Source organism: Eulemur rufifrons, chromosome 29, assembly GCF_041146395.1.
Source record: "Eulemur rufifrons isolate Redbay chromosome 29, OSU_ERuf_1, whole genome shotgun sequence".
NCBI lineage: Eukaryota > Metazoa > Chordata > Mammalia > Primates > Lemuridae > Eulemur > Eulemur rufifrons.
In genome coordinates, this window is record NC_091011.1 from 98,081,855 (window position 1) to 98,105,440 (window position 23,586).

The window sequence follows — 23,586 nt, forward strand, 5'->3', positions numbered from 1 at the left end:
CGCGGGTCTGCCATTGGGGTTCTGCACACCCGCCATGCACTCGCTCCATCTCAGATAAATGCCTCTCAGTTGGGGGGCCAGAGACGGGCGGGGGTCTCAGGGAGCGACAGTCACACAACAGTGGCTGCAGTCAACGTTTGTCAAGCACTTGCTTTGGCTGGTGCTGCCCTAAACATTTGTAGTTTTGGCTCATTTCATCCCACAGCAGCCATGGGCAGGAGCTCTTACTGCCCACGTTCGGTGAGGAAAGCCGGGCAGGGCAGGGCGGGGTGACTTGCCCAGATGCAGGCAGCTGGAACGCCGTGGAGTCTCACACCCCAGCAGCCGGGCCCCGCAGGGCCTGTTCTTGCAAATACACGGTGACTCGGCTGCCCGGCCAGCAGGCAGCCTGAGGGACAGCTCCAAACCCAGGGCACCGTCCACCCTGCACACCCTCGGGCAGGCGTCTGGGGCACAGGGTCGGTCGCACCCTGCAGGTCGCCCTCGGCACCTTCTCCCTGGCCTCCCCACCCCACACCACCTCTGGGCCCTCCCCGCCCACCCTGGGCGGGTGTGCACCTTGGCACCTGTTCCTGCTCAGAGAATCCCCCCACATCACGGGAAGAGAAGCCCCTGGACCCCTGACAGTGTAAATCTGTGCAGGGCCCCGTGGAGTCCACGGCTCTGCTTCCCGCAGACAGCAGCCCTGACTCGGTTCTGTGCACCAGGACTGAGCCCTGAATCCCACGGCCCAACGCGGACTCTTAATCCCCCAGCAGAGCCCCTGGGCCAGCATCAGCTCCTCTGTGTGTAGTGTGATTGCAGCCACCACGCGGTGCTGCGTGTCCGCACGCCGAGGACTCGGCACACAGCGTCAGACCCTTCCTTGGGACAACCCATGAGGTTGAGCAGTTCACGCAAGATCACACAGCGAAGTTCAGAACAAGGGCCAGAGTGTTGCCTTGTCTGACCCCAAAGCACATGCTCTTGACTGCTGGGTGATGCCACATCCCTGCTAGGGTGGGGGGAGGCAGCCTAGACCCCAGGACCCCAGAGCTCCTGGCACTTGCGTCATTGTCACCTAGCTAATGTGCTCACTGCAGTGTCCACTGGGAAGTTGGCCAAAAATCAGCCCCGGTTTAGATCCACCCTGGTGAGGTAGTGCCGGGGTCAGCGTGGGCGTCTGCGCCTCACACCGCTGTGACCAGGATGTGCAAAGGCGCCCTCCTGGGTGAGGAGGCACTTCTGACCCGCCCTGCGGGTGAGCCGGGGACAGCGGGGCTCATGTGCCTGAAGCCCGGCAGGGCGAAGGCGAGGGAGCTCCGGAGAGCCACCTCCTGCCACAGGACACCCGCGAGGACAGCAGCCCGGGACACCGCCTGTCAGCTGGCAGCTTGGGGCCCTGACTCCGTCATGTTGTCCCACTCCAGCCCTGCTGTGAAATTCAAAATTACTGTTTCAGAATTCTTTGTCCTTTCTCCTCCTCTCCCCCCATGACCCCAAAGCCACCCTGGGAATATTTGACTTTTTTCCTCTTTAGAAAATCTTATCTACAAACAGAGCCTGCGGGGTGTTCACAGATGTGACTCTGAATTATTTAAAAGCTGTTTCCCTAAGAATGTAATTATGGTTGGGACCAACGTACACTCATTTGGTGCCTGGGTATTCAAACAGCTTAGGGGTCCGATAGAAAACCAACAGAATCGCAGCAAACACGTTGCTGGTTTTAGCCAAGTGTGAAAGCAGCTCGACCCGTGTGCACGGATGCCAGTTCCGTGTGCGACAGGGCTGTGCTCGCTGTGCCACTCACCGTCCGTCCCGTGGCTTCCAGGGGACACGCTCGGGCTGTGGAGCTGAAGGGCAGCGTGTGCCCGTGGGCAGTGCCCCGCGGCGTCCTGCAGACATGATCGTGAACCTGAATCCCCGGTCTGCCCACTCCCACCCCTGTGTGGCACGAAGAAGTAGGTTTCTCTCCTCCTGCCCCGTGCAGCTGGGTTTTTATGGACAAGCAAAACCAGCTCCCCCTGCCAGACGGCACCAGGTGCTGTATGGAATCACGCTAGGTGCAGGCGCTGTTGCCTCTGTCCTTGGGCTCACTCTCGGGGGGCCACCCTGCCGCTCCCCAGCTTCCTGCTGAGGAACCACCCTCCACCACGCACAGAGCCGCAGTGGGAAGCCTCAGTGTGGGGCTAGGAAGGACCCTGTGTCGCGCTGAGGAGTGTGGCCGTGTCCTGTAGGTCCTGGGAGTGGCGCAGTCAGGCTTCGCTCTCTGGAGATGTCTGGTCACCGCGTGGAGCGGGGGTGAGAGAGTCCCACGCTGCAGGCAGGTCACAGGGGACACTGCTGTGAGCACATTAGCTAGGGGCTACCGGGGGCCCCAGGGGGTGGGGATGAGGGTCCCGACCAGCAGGGCAGGGCCGGCCTGGGGCTCTTCTCTCAGACCTGGAGGGAGGAAGGGGAGACACTGGATCCAGCAGAAAGGGGGCTTAGGAGCTGCCATTTGTTCCTCCTCAGTCCAGGGTGGGTTGGCATTTGCTGACCGTGGCCAAGTGTCTTGGAAGTATCTTACGGCCTAGGCCCAGAGGGGACGGGCACCCCGTCGGGGTGTCTGGGTGCAGCAGGAGCTGCCAGCCGGGCGCGAGTCTGCAGAGGGTCCTCCCGCTGTGTGGGCCAGCTGCATGGAGCCCGGACCCCCAGGAAGAGTGGCCAGGCCGCCATGGACATCCTGCCGGTCACAGCCACGGGGCTGCCACCTGGGACCGGGCTGTCCAGCAACACACAAATCGTGTCCAAACACAGAGATAAAAGCCAACTCTGTTCCTGTCATCTTGAAAGCAGCCCTGGTGCCTGATTTAAACCCTATGTTTTAATCAAGGTGCGCCAGGCAAGTTTTTATCTAAGACCCACAGTTTTCAAATATTGCAAAGAAAATCTAATTTTAAGTGGCATTTGTGTGAGGAGCCCTCGCCAAGACATGCCCCCTTCAGGGATAAACTGGGCCCAATAGTCCTCCAATAATTTTGCTCCTGAATCTCTAAAAGAATTTGTAAAAATCATGCACCCCTTAACACACTTGGAAGGTGTCACCTCATGTTTTTCCTCATTAAAGAGCTACACAGCGTAAATTTTCGGCATACTGAACATTTTCGTTTTAAAATGAAATCACTACGTCATCCTATGTTATCTAAATACCACAGCAATTGACATCCACCATCCTCCATTTCAACGTTGCTCGACCAAGTTCTTTGACAGGAAATTTCACGTCATTCCCTTCACTCCTTGGCTGATGTTGACGTCTCATTTCTGTCCCTGCGCTGCAGAATTCTGGCCTAATGTCACATAGGCTGGAAATGCTTTAGAGCTTTGGTGGTTTTTATATTTCCTATGACCATAAGGCCATAATTATTACTTGTTTCCCTCTGGACTGAATTATTATTAAAATTATTGCTTGTTCACATCAACAACCAGAACACATTACACAGTTCGATGACTGTTAGACGTGAGAAGTGACGGATTCCCTGGAGGCGTCCTCTGGTGAGCCGGGCGTGGTTCTTTCTCACTTAGCTCCCGTGTGGACGGGGGGGATCTCACCGGTTTCCAGAACGAGGCCCGTGGCAAAGACCTGCTCCTGTTTCCGTCCTGCCTTGGGCAGTCGTTTCCCTTTGTTCCTGCCGGAGCTCAGAAAACACGTTCACGTGAATAAATAAACCGAGACCGAGGAGCTATAGCAACGCCACTTTCTTTGAACTCCTTCCGAGCTGTACGCCAAAAATTGTGACCCGTCTGTCTATCACCTGTCATCAAGGGTTATTTTTAACGATCTCGAATTTCAGCTTGGTTAGATTCCCCTTCCGTTTTGTTAAAACCGCAGCACGACACGCCGGCCGTGCTGCTGGGTAAGCGCCCATCTCGGAGGCTCTCGTAGTCCACCCAGCCTTGCGGTCCCTGGTCTTCTTCTAGAGCCTGAACAAAGGACAAAGGCACCAGGGACAGGTGAGGGCTCCCGGGCCTTCCTTTCCCTCGTGACACACGTGTGAGGCGTGATGGAAAGGGGCGTGGGAAAGGAGCTAGTCACAGGCACGACGCCGAGGGCCTGGGGACCAGCTCTGTGAAAGCTGCCGTGTGTCTGCGTGTCTGTGGACAGTCTGGTGGACCCTGGGTGCGCACGCGGGCAGCCTTCCTGAGGGAGGAGCGATGGCCGGGTCTGCAGCCACCCGGCCCTTTCATGGGCGAGCTGGCGTTCGACTAACAGAGTGCAGGGCAAGCCAGGTGCCCGGTGCATCTGCCGGCGCTCTCTGCTCTCTACCAGGGGACGCTGGAGGCAGGCTGGTGACTCCACTGCCACTCGAACAGCTCTTGGTGCCTCACGGGGCACCTGTGCCAACCACTGAACCCATCCCTAAATGGGAACGTAGTTAATCTGGGGTTGGGGGACACACAGTCCATCCGATGCCCAACTCCTGCAGTCGGTCTTACTTGCAGAAATGTGGGAAGAGGAACAGGCTGCCGTCTCTTGTTTGGGTCAGTTGCCTCTGGGTCCCCGTTAGGGTCTGGTCACCAGTTTTCCAAAGTTTAGCCCAGCGGTGGTTCCACTGATACCCTGAACCAACTGGGCCACTTGGAAGCGTGTGTCAGAACAGCCCCCCGCCGGCACCGCGAGGGGAGAGGGAGGCAGCCTCGCGAGCAGGCGTTCGTCTCTGCGGCCTTACTGTGTCCAGATCTGATAATAGCTAATTCCACCAAATATTAGAGGGGCTCACATTTAATTAAGGAGTGGCCATTTGTATGCTCCAGGCTGGAGGTCCCCACTGCCCTGAAGTCAAAAGAAGAGTCCTTCGGGGAATATGCCAATCTTCTCTTATTTCTCAGCTGAGCTCCTGCTCTCTGTGAATGCAATTACGGGAACAAATAACACGGCTTAACCCAACTCCCCTGCGAGACAGCCGCTCTCTGCTGATAAAACCAGTTGTGTGGGCAATCATTAAATGAGAAACCTAATATTTAACTAAATTTGATAGTCGGTTGCTTTGGTGCTTTCCTGCGTAGGGTGGGATTTCAGTGGAGAGGAGAGAGCTATTCAAATGCCGCCTGAGAGTCAGCGAGCGATTAGGACACCGCGTGTGCCCACATGGAGCCAGAACCCCAGGTCCAGGAACCGGTCACGGGTGTGCGGTGGCAGTTCCGTGTCCTCACGCGCTCTCAGCAGGCGTCACTCTGTAGGCAGCAAAACAGCATCACACCCAAGTTTGAACTTTGTCCTTCGCGAACATCGTTTGAGAGTGCACAGTGATGCCGGCAACATCAAATTCAAGTGCATACACATGGAGATAGGAGCCCATTTTAACTGTGAGATGCTCTGTCCCAGTTCTCATTCATTTTGAAGTTCCGCAGCCCAGATCCAGCCTTGCCCCCCGCAAAGCCCCCGAGCTGAAGCACTCTCGCGAGAGGCGGAAGCCGACGTAGCAATAGGCCCCTCGCCGTTCTTGCCGTAAAGGCCTCTGCCCCCTTAATCCCACCGGTCGTCCTGAGTTTCCACGTTCGCAAACCCCAAGTCCCTCACCTGCGCCCCCCCTGGGCTGACCACAGGGGCAGGCAGAGTGTGAAGATGGCAGGTTCTCGAGGGTTACTTGTGAGATCCGTGCTCTGGCCTCCTGCAGTAAGCTTGGCTTTGGGTAATATCGATGAACTGCCTCCTAATCCCAGCATTAATGCATTAACTTATGTAGATCGTTAGTCGTTTAAGCACCAGAAACTTCAGCCGACTTAATGGGAGTGTTATTTGGTTTTGTTTTGGTTTGCTTGATGTGGGGAGCAGTGGTTGACAGTCAGGCCTGAATTTCTTCAACTCTTCCCAAGAGGTCTGAACCCTGGGGACCTTCGAGAGCCTCTGGGGCTTCCTGGGACCCCTAGAAGGACCTCGCAGTCCTGCTGAGTGTCCGCGAGACCTTTTTGGGGCTGTGGCAAGAGAGCCATGTGGGAAGAGGGAGAAAGACTTGGGTCAGATGCTTTATTTCCCAAGGTTGAGTGGGATTCCACGCAGATCTACCCAGGTTACTGGGAACTAGTGCATTGTGTCCCCAGGATGGGACTAAACGCTGATGCCTTGGGGGGGAAATGCAGCCAGGAAAATGACCGAAACTCTTACATTTGGTGTTAAGTGCATGCAGAGAGCCAGAGGGGTGCCTGAGATAGGAAGGCCAGGGCTTCTCTGTGAGAGCTGACACGCGGCTTGATGGAGGAGAAGGAGCCAACAAGCAGGTTTCAATATGGGGAAGAGCAAGTGCAAAGGCCCTGGGGCAGCAAAGAACTGGGAAGATGCTGTTCTTTTCATTATCCTGTGGTGCTCCCTGCTGGTCTTCCCACCCTATAAATGTGAACAGAACACAGGTGATCAGTAGTTACTACCTCATGAAACAACTCCTCTCTACTGACTGTGAGTCTGGAGCGTCGTGTTAAAGGGCTGAGGGCGTTTGGACTCAGCAGCAATCTGCTGCCTCAGATCCCTTAGGGATGTGGGCTGCGGGGTGAAGCAGACAGTGGGGTGTGCACCCCCAGGTGAAGAGCCGCTCCCTGCTCACACGCGGGACTCCCAGGCAGAGCGTGCCATCGCTGGAGCCAAGCTCTGGGTCTCCCGTTGAGGTCAAGTCCACCCGGTCTTGCCTTGGTTTGACCACCGCACGCACCCCCTGCAGACGCAGCCGTCCTGTCCAGCTGTCTACAGGGGAAACCACTTCTTGCATGCTGGGCCGTGTCCAGAACCTTTTGCAGTCGTGGTCCAACTTCAGATATTTAAAAATTCTACCCATTTGAAAAAAAACAGTATCGCCATTTCTCTCCTTACCTTTTGTCAAAGCTAAGTATTCAAATATGTTTCCAGAAACTTGTAAGTCATTTTTCGTTTTGTTTAATTGCTCATCATGAGCACCAAGAATGCCCTGACGCCTGCTCTCCTGCAGAAGCTCGCCAGCCCCGCCCAGCAGCACGATCGGGACCTCGAGTCCTGCCGGAGCTGAACCTGCTCCACGGATGAGCCAGTCGCTGCTGGGTCCCCTTGTCACCAGCCACGACTCACCCTCCAGCTGCCTTGGAGAAGCACACGCCTGTGGAGTAGCTTCTTTTTAAAGGGGCATATGGGAGGATGGTCTGACGTTGGCTGTGATATTGTTGTGACATTGCTTTATTCTTTAAAACATTCACCCATCGTAGCTGTTTCAGAGCGAGCTGGTGAGCCAAAGGTAGGGTTCCTTGAAGATGAAATTTCCTTTCTTGATGAGCCACAAGTTGTCCCCACATGTAGGCTTAGGAGAGTGGGAGAGGACAAAGGAGGTCCGATGGTTTTATTGCATATCAGACGGTGAAACACGGCGGATGGCTGTGACGTGGGCTCAGGAGGGGGCCCCTTGCAGCTGGGGGAACAGGCAGGGAGGCCGTTTGTGTGTCGGTGCAGCCTGAGGAACAGGGACCCCGTGCGTCGCAGCCCCAGCTGCAGAATCAACCTCGGCCTCTGCAGCATGGGGGGAGAACGGCCAGTCCCCCTGCAGCGTAAAGTGTGGCCCACGTGACTTTGTTGTCAACAAATACAATTATCCAAATCAAAGCCTCCAAAGACCAGATAATCTTATGTTTAAGGTAAGAGATCTGAATCCATTTAGTCTGGGAAAATATAATAAAGGTGACACTCCAGTTTCTACTGTCCTTTCCTTTCCTTCTTGTGTTATGATGGCCACGGTATTTGGAAAAGCACTTGTCTAAAAGATCCGTAGTGTTGATTTCCCTAAAACCAGGAGTCTTGAGAAGAGACATCCCCAAACCCACGTGCGTTAGAGAGCACAAGCCTCTGTGGGGCGGCGGAGAGAATGTGCCGGGCTCCCCACGGAGACCAGCTTCCCGCCACGCGACGGGGCAGCCTCGTCAGCGTCCTGGCTTCCTGGTCTGTGCGACAGAAACAGGGACCGTCTCTGCCAGGGCTGCGGTGCAGTTAGCGTCTGATGTGCGTGGAAACCCGTGGCAGTGGTGGCTGAATCTTGGCGTGTCACGTTTTCTCTCTTTCAGAGATGTTTGACCTGGAAACGAACGAGCACGTGCAGAAGGCCGTAAGTGAGCGGCAGATGCCCAGAGTGGAGTACAGGAAGATCGAGGTGGATGATTACAGTAAGTGCTGCTCACTCCCCCTTGAAAAGGAAAACCAAACTCCCGCTCCGAGACGGCCCAGGCGTCGGGGCTGAGGCTGTGCGCGGAGGCCCCAGCGCATGCGGCAGCCTCCCTGCCTGGCCGCTGCTCCCGCTCTGAGCTCCTTGGGCTCGCAACCAAGATACTCTGGTGACAAACTAAAAAAGGCAGAGAGTAGAATTTCTCTCCCTGAGAAGCTGACGCTTTACTAAGCTCTCAGACGGAACCTTCTCCGTCCTCGGTGAACCGTCGTGACACCGTCCAGGGAAAACCCCTTCCTTCTGGAAATCCCTTTTCTGCGCCATCTGGCATCGTGCCGTGTCATCAGACCCCTCTGCATGTTGATCACGGCTGGCTCGGGGCCATCACCGGAGGTTACATGATGCAGGATCCGTGTGCCGTGTCAGCCTAAGGGACATTCATCACTCGCCGCCTTTGCCTGTGCCCGTCTGTCTCTCGAACTGCTCCTTCAGCCATTCCGTGGGTTCTGGGCACAGACTCTGCCAAGCACTGCTAGGCACGAAGTCCCCGCGTGGGGGCTGGGACTGGACGTTGGACGCACACCGCCGGGGGAGGCAGGTTCTCGCAGCCTCACTCGCCTCTGTGCGCGCCGCTCCCAGTCAACCCCGGCAGCCCAGCAGGGGTTTGCCCTTAGACACCCCAAATGCGAAACACCCACAGCAGATCTCGCTGTCTCCCCCCAGAACTCCGTCGCCCTCCAGACGTCCCCACATTCCCGCACAGCACCTTTGCATTCCTGGTGTCAAGTGACTCAGACCTCGCCCCTCCGAGTTGCCTTTGAGTGGCTTGTGCAGACCCCAGTCCCCATCAGCTCTGGGGGTGTAAGGCGGCGTCCCCTCCCGCGTGGGTATAAGCAGGCGTCTCTCCCCGCGTGGACTCCGACTGACAGCAACTGCAGTGGCTTTTGCGGAAGAGGAAGAGAAGGCTGCGGGCTTGAGGGCAAAGAGTGTTAAGACGAGTCGTGATGCCCGAGCTGAAGGGCTGGGGAGGAGGCGCCGCTCAGACTGGGGTCTGCCGTCCCTGCACCATCTCTGGAAGCTTCGTCTGCCCTGTCACCCAGGTCTCAGGGCCTGGGTCTTGGCCAGCGCCCCGGTGCTCAGCAGCTGAGCAAAGACACAGCCCGACACCCCGTGAGCTCCTACACGCAGGAGCCGAGGCTCACCCACGCGTGCCCGGGCAGTGCACGCAGCGGCCCCCGCAGCGCAGACGCAGACGGCAAAGGGAGCTCCGGGAAGGGCGTGAGGGGGGCCGAGCCCGTGCGGGAAGGCTGCGTGGACCGTGGGACTTGAGTGGGGTCCCTGGGGCGGCTGTAGGGTGGCAGAGGAGAGGAGAGAGCACAGTCAGAGGCACCCTGAGGGGCTGGGGCCGGAATAAGCGCATTCACCGTGGGAGGGGCAGGAGGCTGCCCTGGAGCCCCAGCCTGCAGGGGGACCCTCACACCCTGCCCCCGCTCACCACGCTGTCCTGTCCCTGTAGCCACCCCTGGGCTCCTCGCTGAAACTATTTGGCCATCTGAGGTCACTCTCTGCCAGGACACCTGCAGGTTCCCTGTTGTCCTGTGGGGACGTTCGTTCCCCTCTGAAGGTCGAGACAGGATGTGTTTCAAGTCCCACCCCCGCGCAAGCCCGGAGGCTTTCTCCTTCAGACACCCGAATGGCCCGCTCTGCTCTGAGGGCCAGAAGAGATGAAGGAAACGAACAGGGAGGGGTCTGGAGGCGGAGAAGAATTAAACCCAGGAAAGCCGTGAACTGAGGCCGTGACAATCTGCTTTCGCCACCCAGCCCCTCGTACGGCGTCTCTGAGCCTCCTTGAGGTGCTGTCGCTTCTCGGCTCCTTGGAAACCAGGCCTCACCCCGCAAGACCACCGGGTCGCCCTTCTGAGCTCCCTGGCCGCCCCCCTGCGCCGGTGGCTCACTCCCAGGTTCCGCAGCCCTGGGTGCAAGTGGCGCCCCCTCCTCTCTGCAGACAAATAGCAACCTCCCCACCCCGCCGCCACCGCCGTCAGCTGGGGCCGTCCTGAGAGTAGACGCCGCAGCCTCGAGCACCGGGGCTGGGGTCACAGGGACACCCTTTGGCATCCCAGACAATCTGAAGGATGTCACCCCCACCGACCTGGTTTAGTTTTGGTTTTTCCTTTTCCCACTACCAGAGGCTAAAGTTATTTTTTAGAAAAGTGAGAAGTCTTCAAGAAGGGCTCCCTGCAACCAGCCAGTCAGAGCCGGGGTCCCGGGCCTGCCCTGGGCTCGTCTGTGGCTATGGCCGGCCGTGGATCCCGCCTGCAGGCCATTAACATTCTGCCGAATCCTAATCAGACCTAGGTCACGGTGGGCCGCCGGCACCACCCAGTCTGGGCGTGTCCGTGGGGTGATTGTATTGAAAAGCTGCTAATTCCGATTTAATTGCTGGCCCTCGGGAACGTCAATAACAAATTCTGACTGGGCAGGAGGGTTGTGGGGGGGGGGGGCAGAAGAAGCTGGTCGGGCTGTTTCTGAGGCTTGGTTCTTCCTCCCCTCCCCCATGACCTTGACAACGGGATGACTGGGTTGCACTGGCCCCGCCCACGTCCCTTGGCCGCGGCTCCAGCAGGGTCAGAGCTGCCCAGCTCCCACCTGCAAAGGGAGATGGCAGGGCAGAGCCCCCACGGCCCCACCGCTCTGTCTCTGACTCCCCGCGCCCACTGCTCCCCAATCCCATCCCCAGCTGGGTCCCCCACAGACTCTGGGGCGCCCTCGGGCTTCTGTCTTCCTGCCTGGATTCCTGCGGCCAGCAAGCGCTCGGCCGTCTAGGGGCTTCCGTTTCTGTTTTTCAACGCGCTCCCACACGCAGGGTGGAATTTAGACTTCAGACGCCTGCACGCGGGTGACTTGCCCACGGCCACATGGCCAGCCAGAGTCACTGAGGTGAAATCCAGGCCTGCCTGGGTCTGTGGGCTCCCCCGCGCCTCCCCAGCCCCCTTCACCCCGCCGTCCCCCATCGGCACTCCCGACGCTGTGTGGGGACCACCCCTGCTGCCCCGTCCTGTCCGAGTTGCCCCCTAACCTGCTGCTGTGTTCGGCTTCTCCCTAGACCTGCCCGTGCAGATCCTGAAGCCGGCAACCTTCACCGACACCGCCCACTACCCCCTGCTCCTGGTGGTGTGAGTATCCAACCCTCGCCTGCTTTCTGGGGGCTGCTCTGGGGCTCGGCGACACCCTGAATATCCATCTCTTAAGAAAGGGTGGGCGGGAGGAATGCTACTGTTGAAAACTAAAAGCTTAAAACAGTTTAGCCCATCAGCAAATGTCAGATTCTTTTTGTGACTCTTGTAGACCCTCGAGGTTGGAGGAAAGGGGGTGCGCTGCAGCCCCTCCTAGTCTGCCCAGGGTGGCCTGCTACTGCAGCGAGCCCCTCGGCTCACCCACCGTAGTCGAGAAAACCGATGCAGGAGGTCAGATGACGTCTTGCATGCCAGGCCCTCCCTGAGGCAGGCAGGGGACAGGTCACAAGTCACAGAGACATGGGGTGGCTAACCAGGGACCCTGCACGCCTCATGGCATCTGACCTGAACAGAAGCCTGACCCGCATTTCCAGCTACTGCCCTGAACACCATTCCTTTGCCAGTAAAGAATTATTTCTGCTCTTCCTTATGTTAATTAACAAGCCCTCTGGTTCAGATCTGAGAACAGCTTTCTAAGTGCTCTGTAAACACGCTGAGGGTGTTGAGTCTGACTGGGGAACTTCGCTTGCTGGGAGCCTGGCTGTGCCCTCTCCAGGGTCCTCCAAATGCCACCCAGTAGCCCTGAGTGTGGAGGAGGGTCCACTTGTCCTCACTCTGATGCGGGGGCACTTTGGAGAGGACACCACCTGGACGACTGAGCCAACGTCCTTATTCACCTCGCGGGCTGTTGTTTCAAGACCACGAGGCAGGAGAGCCTCAGACCCGCAGGGCCAGTCTCCCGGATGTTCCTGGAAGGGGCCGGGCTGGAGCAGAGGCTGCACTGGGGTGTGTGAGGGACAGCAGGGCGGGGACCCCTGAGTGAGGCCAGTCACTCTTGGAGCTCTGATTAACCCCGATGGCCTTGCCCTGCTCCCTCCTGAGGCTGGGTCCCTAAGTAGCAAAAGCCTTCATTATAAAGAGGCCCCGGGCACAGACTCTAATATCTGATTCCATTTGGCAATTAACCCAGTTACCTCGTTATCTGGACGGGTTTAACACTTTATCAGCAACCACACACACACACATGCACACGCACACACGTGCACACACACACCCACGTCCCCTCCACACACACGAGCACCTACACACACATGCACGCACACACGTCCCCTCCACACACACACACACACACACACACACACGTTTCCTGCCCTGCCTCCCTCCCCCCTGCTAACCTGGATTTTCACCACTTTCTCAAAGATGCTAATGACTTCAGAACCAGCTTTTCCCCCCATACACTGGTTTCCTCGGCAATCTGAAAGGGAATCTCAAAAAGCTTCTCTGTGTACAAAGAGATTCGCTTTTGGCTCAGAGGTGAAAGTGGAAGGTCCAGGTCAAGGTGGCCTGGGCTACCCCGGGTCAGGCAGGGCCTGCAGGGACCGCCCCGTGTGCCGCTTGCTGCTCTGCGTACATTTCAAATGTGATAGCAGGGGGATTTGGAGACCCCAGACTCCAAACAAACTATGCCAGGCAGCGCCTGCTTTGAACAACAACAAAAAAATAATCCAAAAAAACCCGAACACACGCTTGACACAGAGCAACATCATGACGTGAGCAGGCTCCTTAAACATGTAGCCCCCAAATGCACCACTCAGCCGTCTTCCTCCTTCCACCCCACACCCCACACCTCCCTGCCTGCACCCCACACCTCCTGCCCTGCACCCCACACCTCCCTGCCTGCGCCCCACACCTCCCTGCCTGCGCCCCACACCTCCCTGCCTGCGCCCCACACCTCCCTGCCTGCGCCCCACACCTCCCTGCCCCGCACCCCACACCTCCTGCCCCACACCCCACACCTCCCCGCACTCCCTCGGGCCTTGGCAGAAGGCGCAGTGGCCGGCGGTTGGAGCTGTCATCTCCCTGGAGAAGAGGGTCCACTCTCAGAGGGGGCGCTGCCGTCTGTGGCGGTTCCTGGGAGACAGGCTGGCCCTGGCGCTGGCTTTCTCCCCTGTCATCCTTTCCCACCAAAAGGGAAAACATTTAAAAACCTCCCAGATACACATTAGTGTGCTGGTAAATGCTTAAACGACCAGTTCCCAAGTTGAAAACGGGTCCTGTTTGTAGCGATGGTCCATAGCCATGGTGTAAATGCTGCCCCAGGCCCTGCAGGAGCAGCGGGACAGGGTGGGCAGGCAGCTCACCCGGTTGCCCAGGAGACGGTAGGGGGGGAGAGGGGGGCTGCCTCCGCAGCAGGTGTGGAGTTTCTGCTTAGACAACAGGCGGATCGTTTCTTCCAAGCAGGGATGCGCTAAAGAGTCGACACATTCTTGTCACTTGTGTGGTGGGTGCTGAGGGTGGCCGAGGTGTCTGGGACAGGAAGGACAGCACAGTCTTGATAGAGGGAAGCTCCCAAAAGGAGAAGCTGGAGGCGTTATTGTTCCCCTCACCAAATAAATGCCCTTTGATGGCTGCTTCGAGGCGCCAGTGTGTCTGGGGGTGGCGGGTGCCGAGGCGCTCTGAGCCCCCACTTCCCTCCTCGCCCACGGGGTGGGCAAACCCTGGCACGCAGCCCCGGGCAACAGAATCAGGGCATGGGGTCGGGGCGAAGGACAGAGTCCCTGAGAAGAGAGTCACCGCCGTGGCGCCGGTGCCAGTGCGCTGAGGCTTGGCCTGTCTTCCCAGGGACGGCACCCCGGGCAGCCAGAGCGTGGCCGAGCGGTTCGAGGTGAGCTGGGAGACGGCGCTGGTGAGCACCCAGGAGGCCATGCTGGTCAGGTGCGACGGCCGCGGCAGCGGCTTCCAGGGGACCAAGCTCCTGCACGAAGTGAGACGGCGGCTGGGCTCCCTGGAGGAGGAGGACCAGACAGAGGCCGTGCGGTGAGCGGGGGTCGAGGGCGGGAGGGCGTGGGTGCTCTCCGTCCCTGCCCACGTCGTGCAGGCAGCCGGCTTGCGCTAAACAGACTCCACGGGGCAACCGTTAGGAATCTTCTCCCACAGACGGTCTCCTGGGTAGATTACTGCTGAGATGACTGAAACGGGGGCCAGAGGCAGCCACTGTGGGCCGGGTGTGCCCAGCCGCGCGTGCTGGTCCCTGACGCGGGCACAGTCCGTGCAGGTGCGCCGCCCTCGTCACTGGGAGGAGGCGCCGGAGCACCTGCAGCCGTGGGTCCGAAATGCCCTCCCCCATCCTTGTCATTCCTTCACGTCCCTGTCACTGCGTCAGCAAGACCCACCAAGCGCCACAGAGAACAGAAGGCGGCTTAGCACCAAGGGGCAGATGCTCAGAATTATTTATTGAATTTTATTGCACTGGAAATAAAAAAAGACATCAAGCACCAGCGCCAGGCCACCGCTGTCTTCAGCCTCAGTCCGTAGAAAGGACAGTTTTCACGGTCTCAGGGCACAGGACGGCAGAGCTAAACCCGACTTCACCCCAAGAGATGTTGCAAGAACAGTCCGACCAGCGCCACAGACTCAGGCCCCTGGCAGGACGAGGAGGGCAGGGAACAGGCTCCCTTGGTGTCGATGGCCGTCCTTGTCCTTGTCACGGACAGCCCTGAAGCAGGTTCCCTTGGAGGAGAGGTGGGGGCCCCACAGCATGCAGACACCCACACTGTGCTCCCGCCGTAGGCTCCTGTGGCCCCCAGACACTCCGTGCTCACTCGCGGCCCTGTTGTCCCCAAGTCTTCTCCATGGCCGCCCTTCTCCACGCTTCCCACCTGTCCCAGCCCCGCTCAGGGCGAGGGTCCTCTGTGCCTGCTGCGTCTCCACTGCTCAGCAGCGGCTGTCTGAGGACAGACTGAACGGACGCACCCTGTTTACACATCATCGTGGCCACCTAGGTCTCACAGCTCATCCTGCCTGCCCACCACACACACTCCTGGGGCTGGAGCCGCGCTGCCGTTCCAAGTCCCTGCTCGGCCCCGCCGCAGCCCTGCCTGGAACTGAGCTCGGCGCGCTCGAGGAAGAGGATGCCCTGGCCCATTCCGGTTCGGCTCCTGCTGTGCCTCAGACCGTCCCCGATAATGGAAAGTGCGCCATGACTTGAGTGGGACCTTGGGGTTCCACTGTCCACTAGGAAAAATGCATCCCACAGGATTTGCTCTGTTAGTGAAAATATAGCTGCAAGATAATAAAATATTTGATATTAGAAAAATCAACTATCCTTGGAAGACTCCAGATTACCTTCCAAATGAGGATCTTCAGTGAGATTTATGGTGCTTAGACCAGAAAGTGAGAGTCGTCGGGTAATTAGATGAAGAGGTTGCCAGAGACCGAGGCTGCCTGCTGACTTGGCAGCAGGGCTGAGAACGAAAATACGAGAAGTTTCACAGTTTGGAACGGAGTCCAAGACCTTCACCGCGCACCTGGCTCACTCCAAGCTCCATGGTCTCCAGGGGCCACCGCGTAGATCCCCCAGCGAGTGTGGTGGGGACGTCTGGCCAGGCCGTGGGGCGGAGTCTTCGTGGGAGCAGGTAGATCAATCTTGAAAAGAGCTGACGGTGCCAGGCCCTTCCGGCCAGCGGCCCCAGGTGGCCTCAGCCAGGGATCGGAGCCATGGGGGAAATCCAGGAGCTTGGAGAAACGCGTTGGCTGTTGCACATAAGTGGCCATGCTGCCACGTCCGCGGCGGGTTTCCTGGGGGTGTGCGTGTGCACCTGCCCCCAAGTCCCGAGCCCGGCAGACGTTATTTGAAAGCTTCCGGGCTATTCCATGATGCTGCACAATGTTCTCAAAAAGCAAAAGTACTAGTTCTCTAGCAGTAGGACACCAAAGCCAAGGTGTGGCAGGGCCATGTTCCCTCTGAAAGCTGTTGGGGAGGCTCCCTCTCGCCCCTCCAGCCTCTGGCGTCCCCGGGCTGTGGACGCGTCACTGCAGTGCCGTGCTCACACCGCACTCTCCCGCGTCTCTTTCCTCCAGTGTGACCTCACCCAGCCTGAGCTGATCACACCTGCAGTGGCCCTGTTCCCACACACGTCCCATTCTGAGGTGCTGGAGTTAGGACTTCAGCAAGTCTTTGCGGGGACACAATCCGACCACGACAAACGCTTGACGATGACAACAGACCCCCTTGCCCTGCTCCGGTCTCCCCCGCCCAGTCCCGCTCCCACCACCTTCACCCCCATTAGCTATTTTGTCAAGTATTTTCCTCTGTATTTTTGAGTCCAGTTGTCGTTTCTTCCTGTTTCTCAACTGTTGACTTCTTTGGTAGCAGGCATGTCAAATGTGGGGTTAAAGCAATAGTCGGGGACACAGAATCCCGATTAAATGTTGTTCCCTGCAGAGCCAGGTAGCGTCCTGTGATGCTCTGCTCCCCTCTGCATCTTTTAATTTCTCCTTGAAGCGTTGCTTTGTCTTTTCCTGAGTCAATTCTATGCACCCACTCGTAATATTTCCCCACTGTTTCCTTGTGCCAGGCATATTCCTATTAGTATTTTTTCCAGATGCGCAAACATACTGATCATGGATTGAGTCCGATTTTGTATGTTGAGCTACACGCTCCCCCTTCTGCTCCATTTGGGAGCCTGTCTCTGGGCGTAACTTGGGGTTTTCTTCGTTTTCCTTTTGGGGTCCTGTGTGCACACTGAGTGCACACACCCCCTCGGTCACGTGATTGGGAACAACAGACGTATGTCCTCCTTTTTATTTATTCATCCTTTTATACGTCTGCTAAAGGGAACCAAAATATTTCTCCCCACAATACCGAGGATGGCTGAGTGGAAGACACTGGAGACCGGGCTGCGTCCGTCTGCCTGGGGTGGACACAGGTCCTTCCTCGCCGGGGACGGTGCCAGCAAGCGCCACAGGGATCTGGGGACAGATTTTACCCCTTCCCACAGTTTCCTACCTTTTAAAAGACTGGAACTACCAGCCTGAGCAAGAGCGAGACCCCATCTCTACTAAAAATAGAAAGAAATTATATGGACAGCTAAAAATATATATAGAAAAAATTAGCCGGGCATGGTGGTGCATGCCTGTAGTCCCAGCTACTCGGGAGGCTGAGGCAGGAGGATCGCTTGAGCTCAGGAATTTGAGGTTGCTGTGAGCTAGGCTGACGCCACGGCACTCACTCTAGCCTGGGCAACAGAGTGAGACTCTGTCTCAAAAAAAAAAAAAAAGACTGGAACTGCTGTCACCTTTGTCTTGTCACTGTGCTAAGATTTATTACTCTTCGATACAATACTACTTAAGCAGGGCCCTGCGCCACTCGCCTTGCGAGAAATGCTCTGGAACGAGGCCTCCCGGCGTGATGGGTACAGCAGGCGTCAGCAAACTTCTGCTGGTTTTTCTCTTGTTTTCAGGAGAGTGTCTCAGTTAAGAACTTAAGAGGGTTGATAAAATAATTACATTTTCTCCCCTTGCCTAAAAATGTCTTTATTCTATCCTCACACTTGGTGCTATAGTTCGGCTAGACATAAAATCTAGACAGACCATAATTTCTATCTAGAAAGCCAGCAGGCAGCAGGGCTCCTGCGGCTGATTGGGGTCCAAAAGCCAGGAGGACTCCGCCACTTTGTGGGACAAGGGACCGTGCTGGGCAGGGCCCCGGCAACACCCCCCAGAGCTCAGAGCTGGTGGCCTCCAAGGCAGGGCAGCAACAGGAAGCCCAGGGAAGGAATGATTCTGTGGGCAAACGGGCAAGACAGAGTCCTGCTGCAGAGCTGGGACAGTGGGCACTGCAGGTGGGGTGGGAGCCCACGGGCTGGACTCGAACCTGCGGACTCCGGAGGACCATCCCAGAGCCCGGGGTGCTTGGGCGTCTCGGGGTTCCGAGTGGAGGACAGGCAGCCGCAGGAGGGTGGGGACCCAGGTGGGGGCTGAGTCTCCAGCCGGGCTCTGCTGCGTTGTGCTAAGCGCTCTCCGCAGGTAAGCGCTGTGTTCCTGCAAGTCCAGCAGAGGTCGTGGCAGGGCGCTGTGAGCGCTTCACGTGAACATACCGACGTCGCACTAAGTAGATAAAAGCAACGAACAGTTACACATTAGAGTTCCAAGATTGCTTTTTATCTGAAAAGGAGTTTTCATACGTGACATGGCTGGAAAACATGGCCCTGGGCCGCAGGGAGACAAGGCACCACCGACTGACCCCCCTCTCCCCCTCGCAGGGCGCTGCTGAAGGAGCAGTACATCGACAGAACCCGCGTGGCCGTGTTCGGGAAGGTGAGTCCGTGCTGCCTGTTTTCCCAACACCCGTGTTGGAAAGCATGAGACTGCATCGTCACCCGGGCCCGATCCTGATTTATGGGAACGTCCCGGGTCTGGTCGTGCACACGTAATTATTTTTTTAAGAGTGAGAGGCTGGTTGCTTAGTGATTCCAGCAATGGGAGCTTTCATTTGATCAGCTCAGTTATCAAAGTTTCTTTTACGTTATCTAGAAGGAAAGAGAAAAGAAGCCAGGTCCTTGTTGGAGAGCTCGATCAGGTCCCCAATTATTAACACTTTCTCCCGTGAGCCCGCGGCCGTTCTCGGTGTGGCGGCCCAGGAAAGGTGGGGACAGGACTCTGTTTCCGGATACTGCGTGTGCAGTGAGTGCGTGAATAACCACGTTCACTTAGGGGGAGGGAAGGGCGCGGGGCGTCTCCACCGAACTGTCAAACCAGAGGGGCTTCTGCCCCGTGGCCTGGGGTGGCCGGGCTGTCATGGAGGCCCCCGGTGGGGAGTTCATCCTGGGGGCACTGGCTACTGCCCCGGCACGCGAGCCCCCATTCCCGTGAGACAGCGGGGTCTGGAGAAGGCCAGAGCACAGAGGGAGGGGCACAGCACGGGCTCCCAGAGGATGCCTCGACCCCCCAGGTGAATGCGTGGACAGGTCATCATCCGATCTTGTCACCTCCGACACCTCAGAGCCCGGCGTGGGATGGGAGCAGTGAGCACTGGGGACCTGCACTGCCGAGGGGCCGGTCCCAGGATGGCCGTGGGAGCCTCCCCACAGCCTCCTCCTCACCTGCCAGGAGTGAGGGCGGCAGGGAGGGCTGGTGGCTTCTCTGCTTGGTTCAGGGACAGACCAGAGCCTGGCACAGAGTCCTAGAGGCACGTTCCAGGAGGCTGAGCCAGAGGGACCATTGACAGGTGTAACTTTGGGTGTCAACACCCATCGCACGTGGCCATCTCTGTGCAGTCTCCACGCTGCCCCAGGTGCACAGCGACGCCACCCCTGAGGGCGCGCGGGCTCCCGTCCTGTGCCTTAAACACAGCCCCGCCCACTCGGGACCTGTGATGATGGACCGCAGAGGCGGCGGGAGTCGTTTGGCAGTTCTAAGGCTTTCTCAGCGAGTGGCGGGCTTAGCGGTGCAGGCAGCCAGGGCCGCTGCACAGAAAGGGACCCGGCACGGTGCGCACGCAGCTCACACACCTCCGTCCCCGAGACCGTGCAGGGAGAGTGTCCGGGCTCCCTGCTATCATCCCAGTCCCGCCACTCTGCCTAAGTGGATGCTCACGCCTCTCCCAAACAGCACCATGACACCGCCCGTGTCATCTTCACGTCCCTGACTTGGAGGCCCAGGAGGGGGAGGACTCGCGTCACACAGTATTGAGTTGGAAAGGCCTTTGCTTGTCAGCTCTTGTTGCCGCCCTTAAACAATTTGTAAAGTGAAAATTTAAAAAAAGAAACTCGAAACTCGGTAGACACGGGTGCTGAGGGGCTGACGGTGCCCCCTCCTGTCCCTGTCGCAGGACTACGGCGGGTACCTGAGCACCTCCATCCTCCCGGCGAAGGGCGAGAACCAGAGGCCGACCTTCACCTGCGGCGCTGCCCTCTCTCCGATAACCGACTTCAAACTCTACGGTAAAGGCCCCGCGTGGCCCGCGGCCTCCCCTGCCGCAGTCAGCCCCCAACCCCAGGCGCCCCAGGCCATCATAAGCCAACCCTGGTGGTGTGGCTGGTGACAGCTCACAGGAGGAACCTGGGAGGGCAGGGGAGGGTCTCAGGCCTGTGTTTCGAATGGAGTGGTCAGTGCCCCGATGCCCGGAAACCACCTGCAGCACACGGGACGGGCGTCTGACGCAGGGCTGGCGGGCAGCTGGCGGGAGCGGCGTCAGTAAGGAGGTGTGCCGTGTGCCGTGTGCCGCAGCCGTGGCCGCCGGCCGCCCTTCCTCCTCGCTCCCGGAGTCTGGGCCGGGGCCCGCGTCTCATTTGGCGGCAGGTGTTGAGCCAGGCCGGGTGGCTGAGAGAGTTGCTGCCGACCCCCTGGCCGCACAGACAGCACCGGCCTGCACCTGTCCTGGACCGCGAGGCTTTCCATGGCGGGAACCAGAGACGGGGGCCGGGGTCAGGGTGACCCGCTGTGGGGACCCCATGGAGAGGAGGCCACCAGCTGTGGGAGCGAGACTCCGCCCAGGCTTAGACGGGCTTTACTGCCAGTGTTTGGGGATCCAGGCCCCCAGCATTCTCCTCTGGTCACCCAGGCTGTCTCTGAATGGGAGTGGCCCTATGACCTGAACTCCCGTTTAGAAAGCGCAGAGAGGTCTTGAACATGGCTGTGAGCACTGTGCTCGGTGAGGGCTGAGCGGTGCTGACGGGGTGGGGTCTCTAGCCACTGGCCTGCCAGAGTCCTGCTGGAAGCCCCTGCTCCCCTCGGCTGGGACGACGGAGGACAGAGGACCACCTGCCCTGCCACCCTCCCCCGCCCGCAGCAAGGCAGGGACCCCCGTGGGGCCAGCACCCTCTGGCAGCCACAGTTCTCACAAAGACGGGCTCTTTCCAGTGCAGACTCAACCCACAGCTGTACGGGAGCTCTCCTGTTCAAAATTTGAATAATTTAAGAGTCCTTTTCCCATCGGAGTACGTGTGGCATTTTTCAAATTCAGTGAGACTTTCTTAATTTTTTAATCATGCTGTTTCAAATCCACCTGATTTGAATGCACATAACTTCCACCACTGTGTCCCGATGGGTCACCTGGGCTCTCCCTGGAACCCCGTGTCCCTGTGTAGGGATCGTTCGTCCCTGACGTTCCCGGAGGGCAGCCCAGGAGCGCCACCTTCCTCATCCTCCGGCAGGGCCTGGAGCCAGGGTCTGGGACGGAACAGGGACACACCCGGACTTTCTAAACACTAAGCAAATCCTGAAGGAAAGTTGCCCTTGTACTGCTTGTTCCCTTTCCTTGATGCTAACTTGAAGTAGGGGTCGCCCTGTTTGTGTAGATTTCGCTTAACGAAGGTGTTGCCGTACTCATAAAAATCCAACCACCGACACTAACCCGTTTTAACGTTGCCGTCGGACTGATCACCCCTGTAAAGACCCGAGAGATTCAGACGGTGTTTTCACAAAACCAGCTTTCACCACGCACGTGCAGCAAGGCTGCCCCGCGCCCCGGCCGCGTCCTGGGGTCTGGGTGCTGCACCCACAGGGCCCGTGGCCAGGAGGTGACCTCCCTCCCTCTGCTTCTGTCCAGCATCTGCCTTCTCCGAGAGGTACTTGGGCCTCCATGGACTGGACAACAGAGCGTATGAGGTATGTTGGGCACAACCGCCGTGTGGCAAGATGGGGCATTTGGTGACATCAGTCAACCCCTGCTCCAACTCCTATGGCCCACCCCTCTGGCCCCGGCCAACTGTCCCCACGCCCACCCCCGGATCCAGGCCCTCCCTGCCCCCCCATCAAAGCCCACTCAGAGAAAGCCCCAAATCCGTCTCCCCAGCAGACCATGAAGCGAGGCAGGTGGGGCCTCTTGGTCCGAGTCCCCACACAGGACTTAGGGCTGCGTCCATGGGACACTGCAGGTGGCCGAGCCCCGGCCCTCCCTGCGCCCACGGCTGGTGCCGTTTTGGGAGAAGCAGCCATTGACTGCGGAACAGACAACACCTCTGATGCTACCTCCTCTCTGATGCCACCTCCTGAGTCGGAGCCACCAGATGGCTCCGTGTGGCCGTCAGACGCAGTCCCCGAGCCATGCGTGGGGCGGGAGGCCGGCGCGCTCATGCGGGGCAGGACTGCGTCTTCAAGGTGGAAACTCCGAGTGCCAAAGGCTTTCAGCCCGCCCGGGGCTCCAGCAGGAGCGAGGGCCTCTGAGGCCACCTGGAGTTGGAGAAGACTCTTTCCCCTCCTCCCTTGCTCCCTTCCACCCCTCCTCTTCCCGCAAGGAGCTGGCGCAGGGGGAGCCGACGCAGGGGGGGAGCCGACGCAGGGGGGGAGCCGACGCAGGGGGGGAGCCGACGCAGGGGAGCCAACTGCCGGGCCCTGCTGTGCGAATCCTCGTGGGTGTACAGCATCCCGGTTCTCCTGAACGACTCACTTCCCTCGGTCAGTTTCCAGCGGAAACGCCAGTCCCTGCCCTGCGGCCCACTAACCCTGTCCCCTTGCCTGTGTGCAGATGACCAAGGTGGCCCATCGCGTCTCTGCGCTGGAGGAGCAGCAGTTTCTGATCATTCACGCCACCGCCGACGGTAAGGACTGAGGACGTGCATTCCCTGCGTGTCTAGTAAAAGCATCTCCCTCGACGGCACTGCGTGTCTTGACAAACACCTTCTTTTTTTTTTTTTTTTAACAGAAAAAATCCATTTCCAGCACACAGCAGAACTGATCACACAGCTAATTCGGGGAAAGTCTAACTACAGCCTGCAGGTACGGCACACACATCGCCTGCTCCCCCGCCACGCGCCTTGTCGCGGGGAAAGCACTGTGGGTTGGGGACAGCCCGCCGCAGCCTGCGCTGGGGTGGCAGGGGCGAGGCAGGGTGGCAGGGGCACGGCGGGCCAGCAGGTCAGCACGTGCTGAACCTCTTCTTCCACGGGAGGACAGCCGGCCGCTGACTGAGGCTGCGTTAAAACCCTTCAGAGCACCCGCTCCCACCTCCCCACTCCCACCAGGCCGGCGCCCACACGGCCCGACGGTGTGATTGGCGGTGTTCCCGCACCGATGTCCTTCTGGACAGGGCCACATGTTACTGAGCAGTGGCCTGATGTCCCCGCACCAGCCGTGTCTGGGCGGTAGTGAGAGAGCGGTGCCCTCCCCGGGACTGAACCCACGGCCTGTCCTCGCTGGCGTCACGCGCTAACCCAGCAACACAAGCCTAGGCTCTTCCCAGCAATGCACAGGGCTGCTTCTGGAACCTTCTGCAGTTTCCTTCCTGCCCTCTGTTCCTTTGGTGAAACAAGTGTGGCCCGATGGTCTTTTCAGGTCCAGAGATACATGGGTCCCCGATGACAAATGGCAGGCACCCCATCCCCCTCTGAGAGCTCCCGCCCTGGGCTGGCCGCTGCCGGCCCCGTCCCCGCCCATCCGGCCTGAGCAGGGCCACATGCGGCCGGGCCAGTTGGGAGCGTCCAGAAGGGAGTGTGGCCCAG

The 23,586-nt window shown here is 58.7% G+C and overlaps 1 protein-coding gene across 3 annotated transcripts in view; it reads left to right on the forward strand.

Moving 5' to 3' along the window:
* Window positions 1-23,586, forward strand: part of DPP6 (dipeptidyl peptidase like 6) — a 643,862-nt gene that overhangs the window by 618,182 nt on the left and 2,094 nt on the right. For all 3 annotated transcript variants that reach the window (XR_011231801.1, XM_069462595.1, XM_069462596.1), the window contains 8 exons: window positions 8,032-8,130; window positions 11,236-11,305; window positions 13,988-14,182; window positions 18,409-18,463; window positions 19,977-20,088; window positions 21,696-21,754; window positions 22,614-22,686; window positions 22,791-22,864. Coding sequence is in view for 2 of the 3 variants with exons in the window: in XM_069462595.1 (XP_069318696.1) it covers window positions 8,032-8,130; window positions 11,236-11,305; window positions 13,988-14,182; window positions 18,409-18,463; window positions 19,977-20,088; window positions 21,696-21,754; window positions 22,614-22,686; window positions 22,791-22,864 (737 nt within the window). In the remaining variant the exon portion in view is untranslated. Of the gene's footprint in view, window positions 1-8,031; window positions 8,131-11,235; window positions 11,306-13,987; window positions 14,183-18,408; window positions 18,464-19,976; window positions 20,089-21,695; window positions 21,755-22,613; window positions 22,687-22,790; window positions 22,865-23,586 lie in introns of those variants that run through there.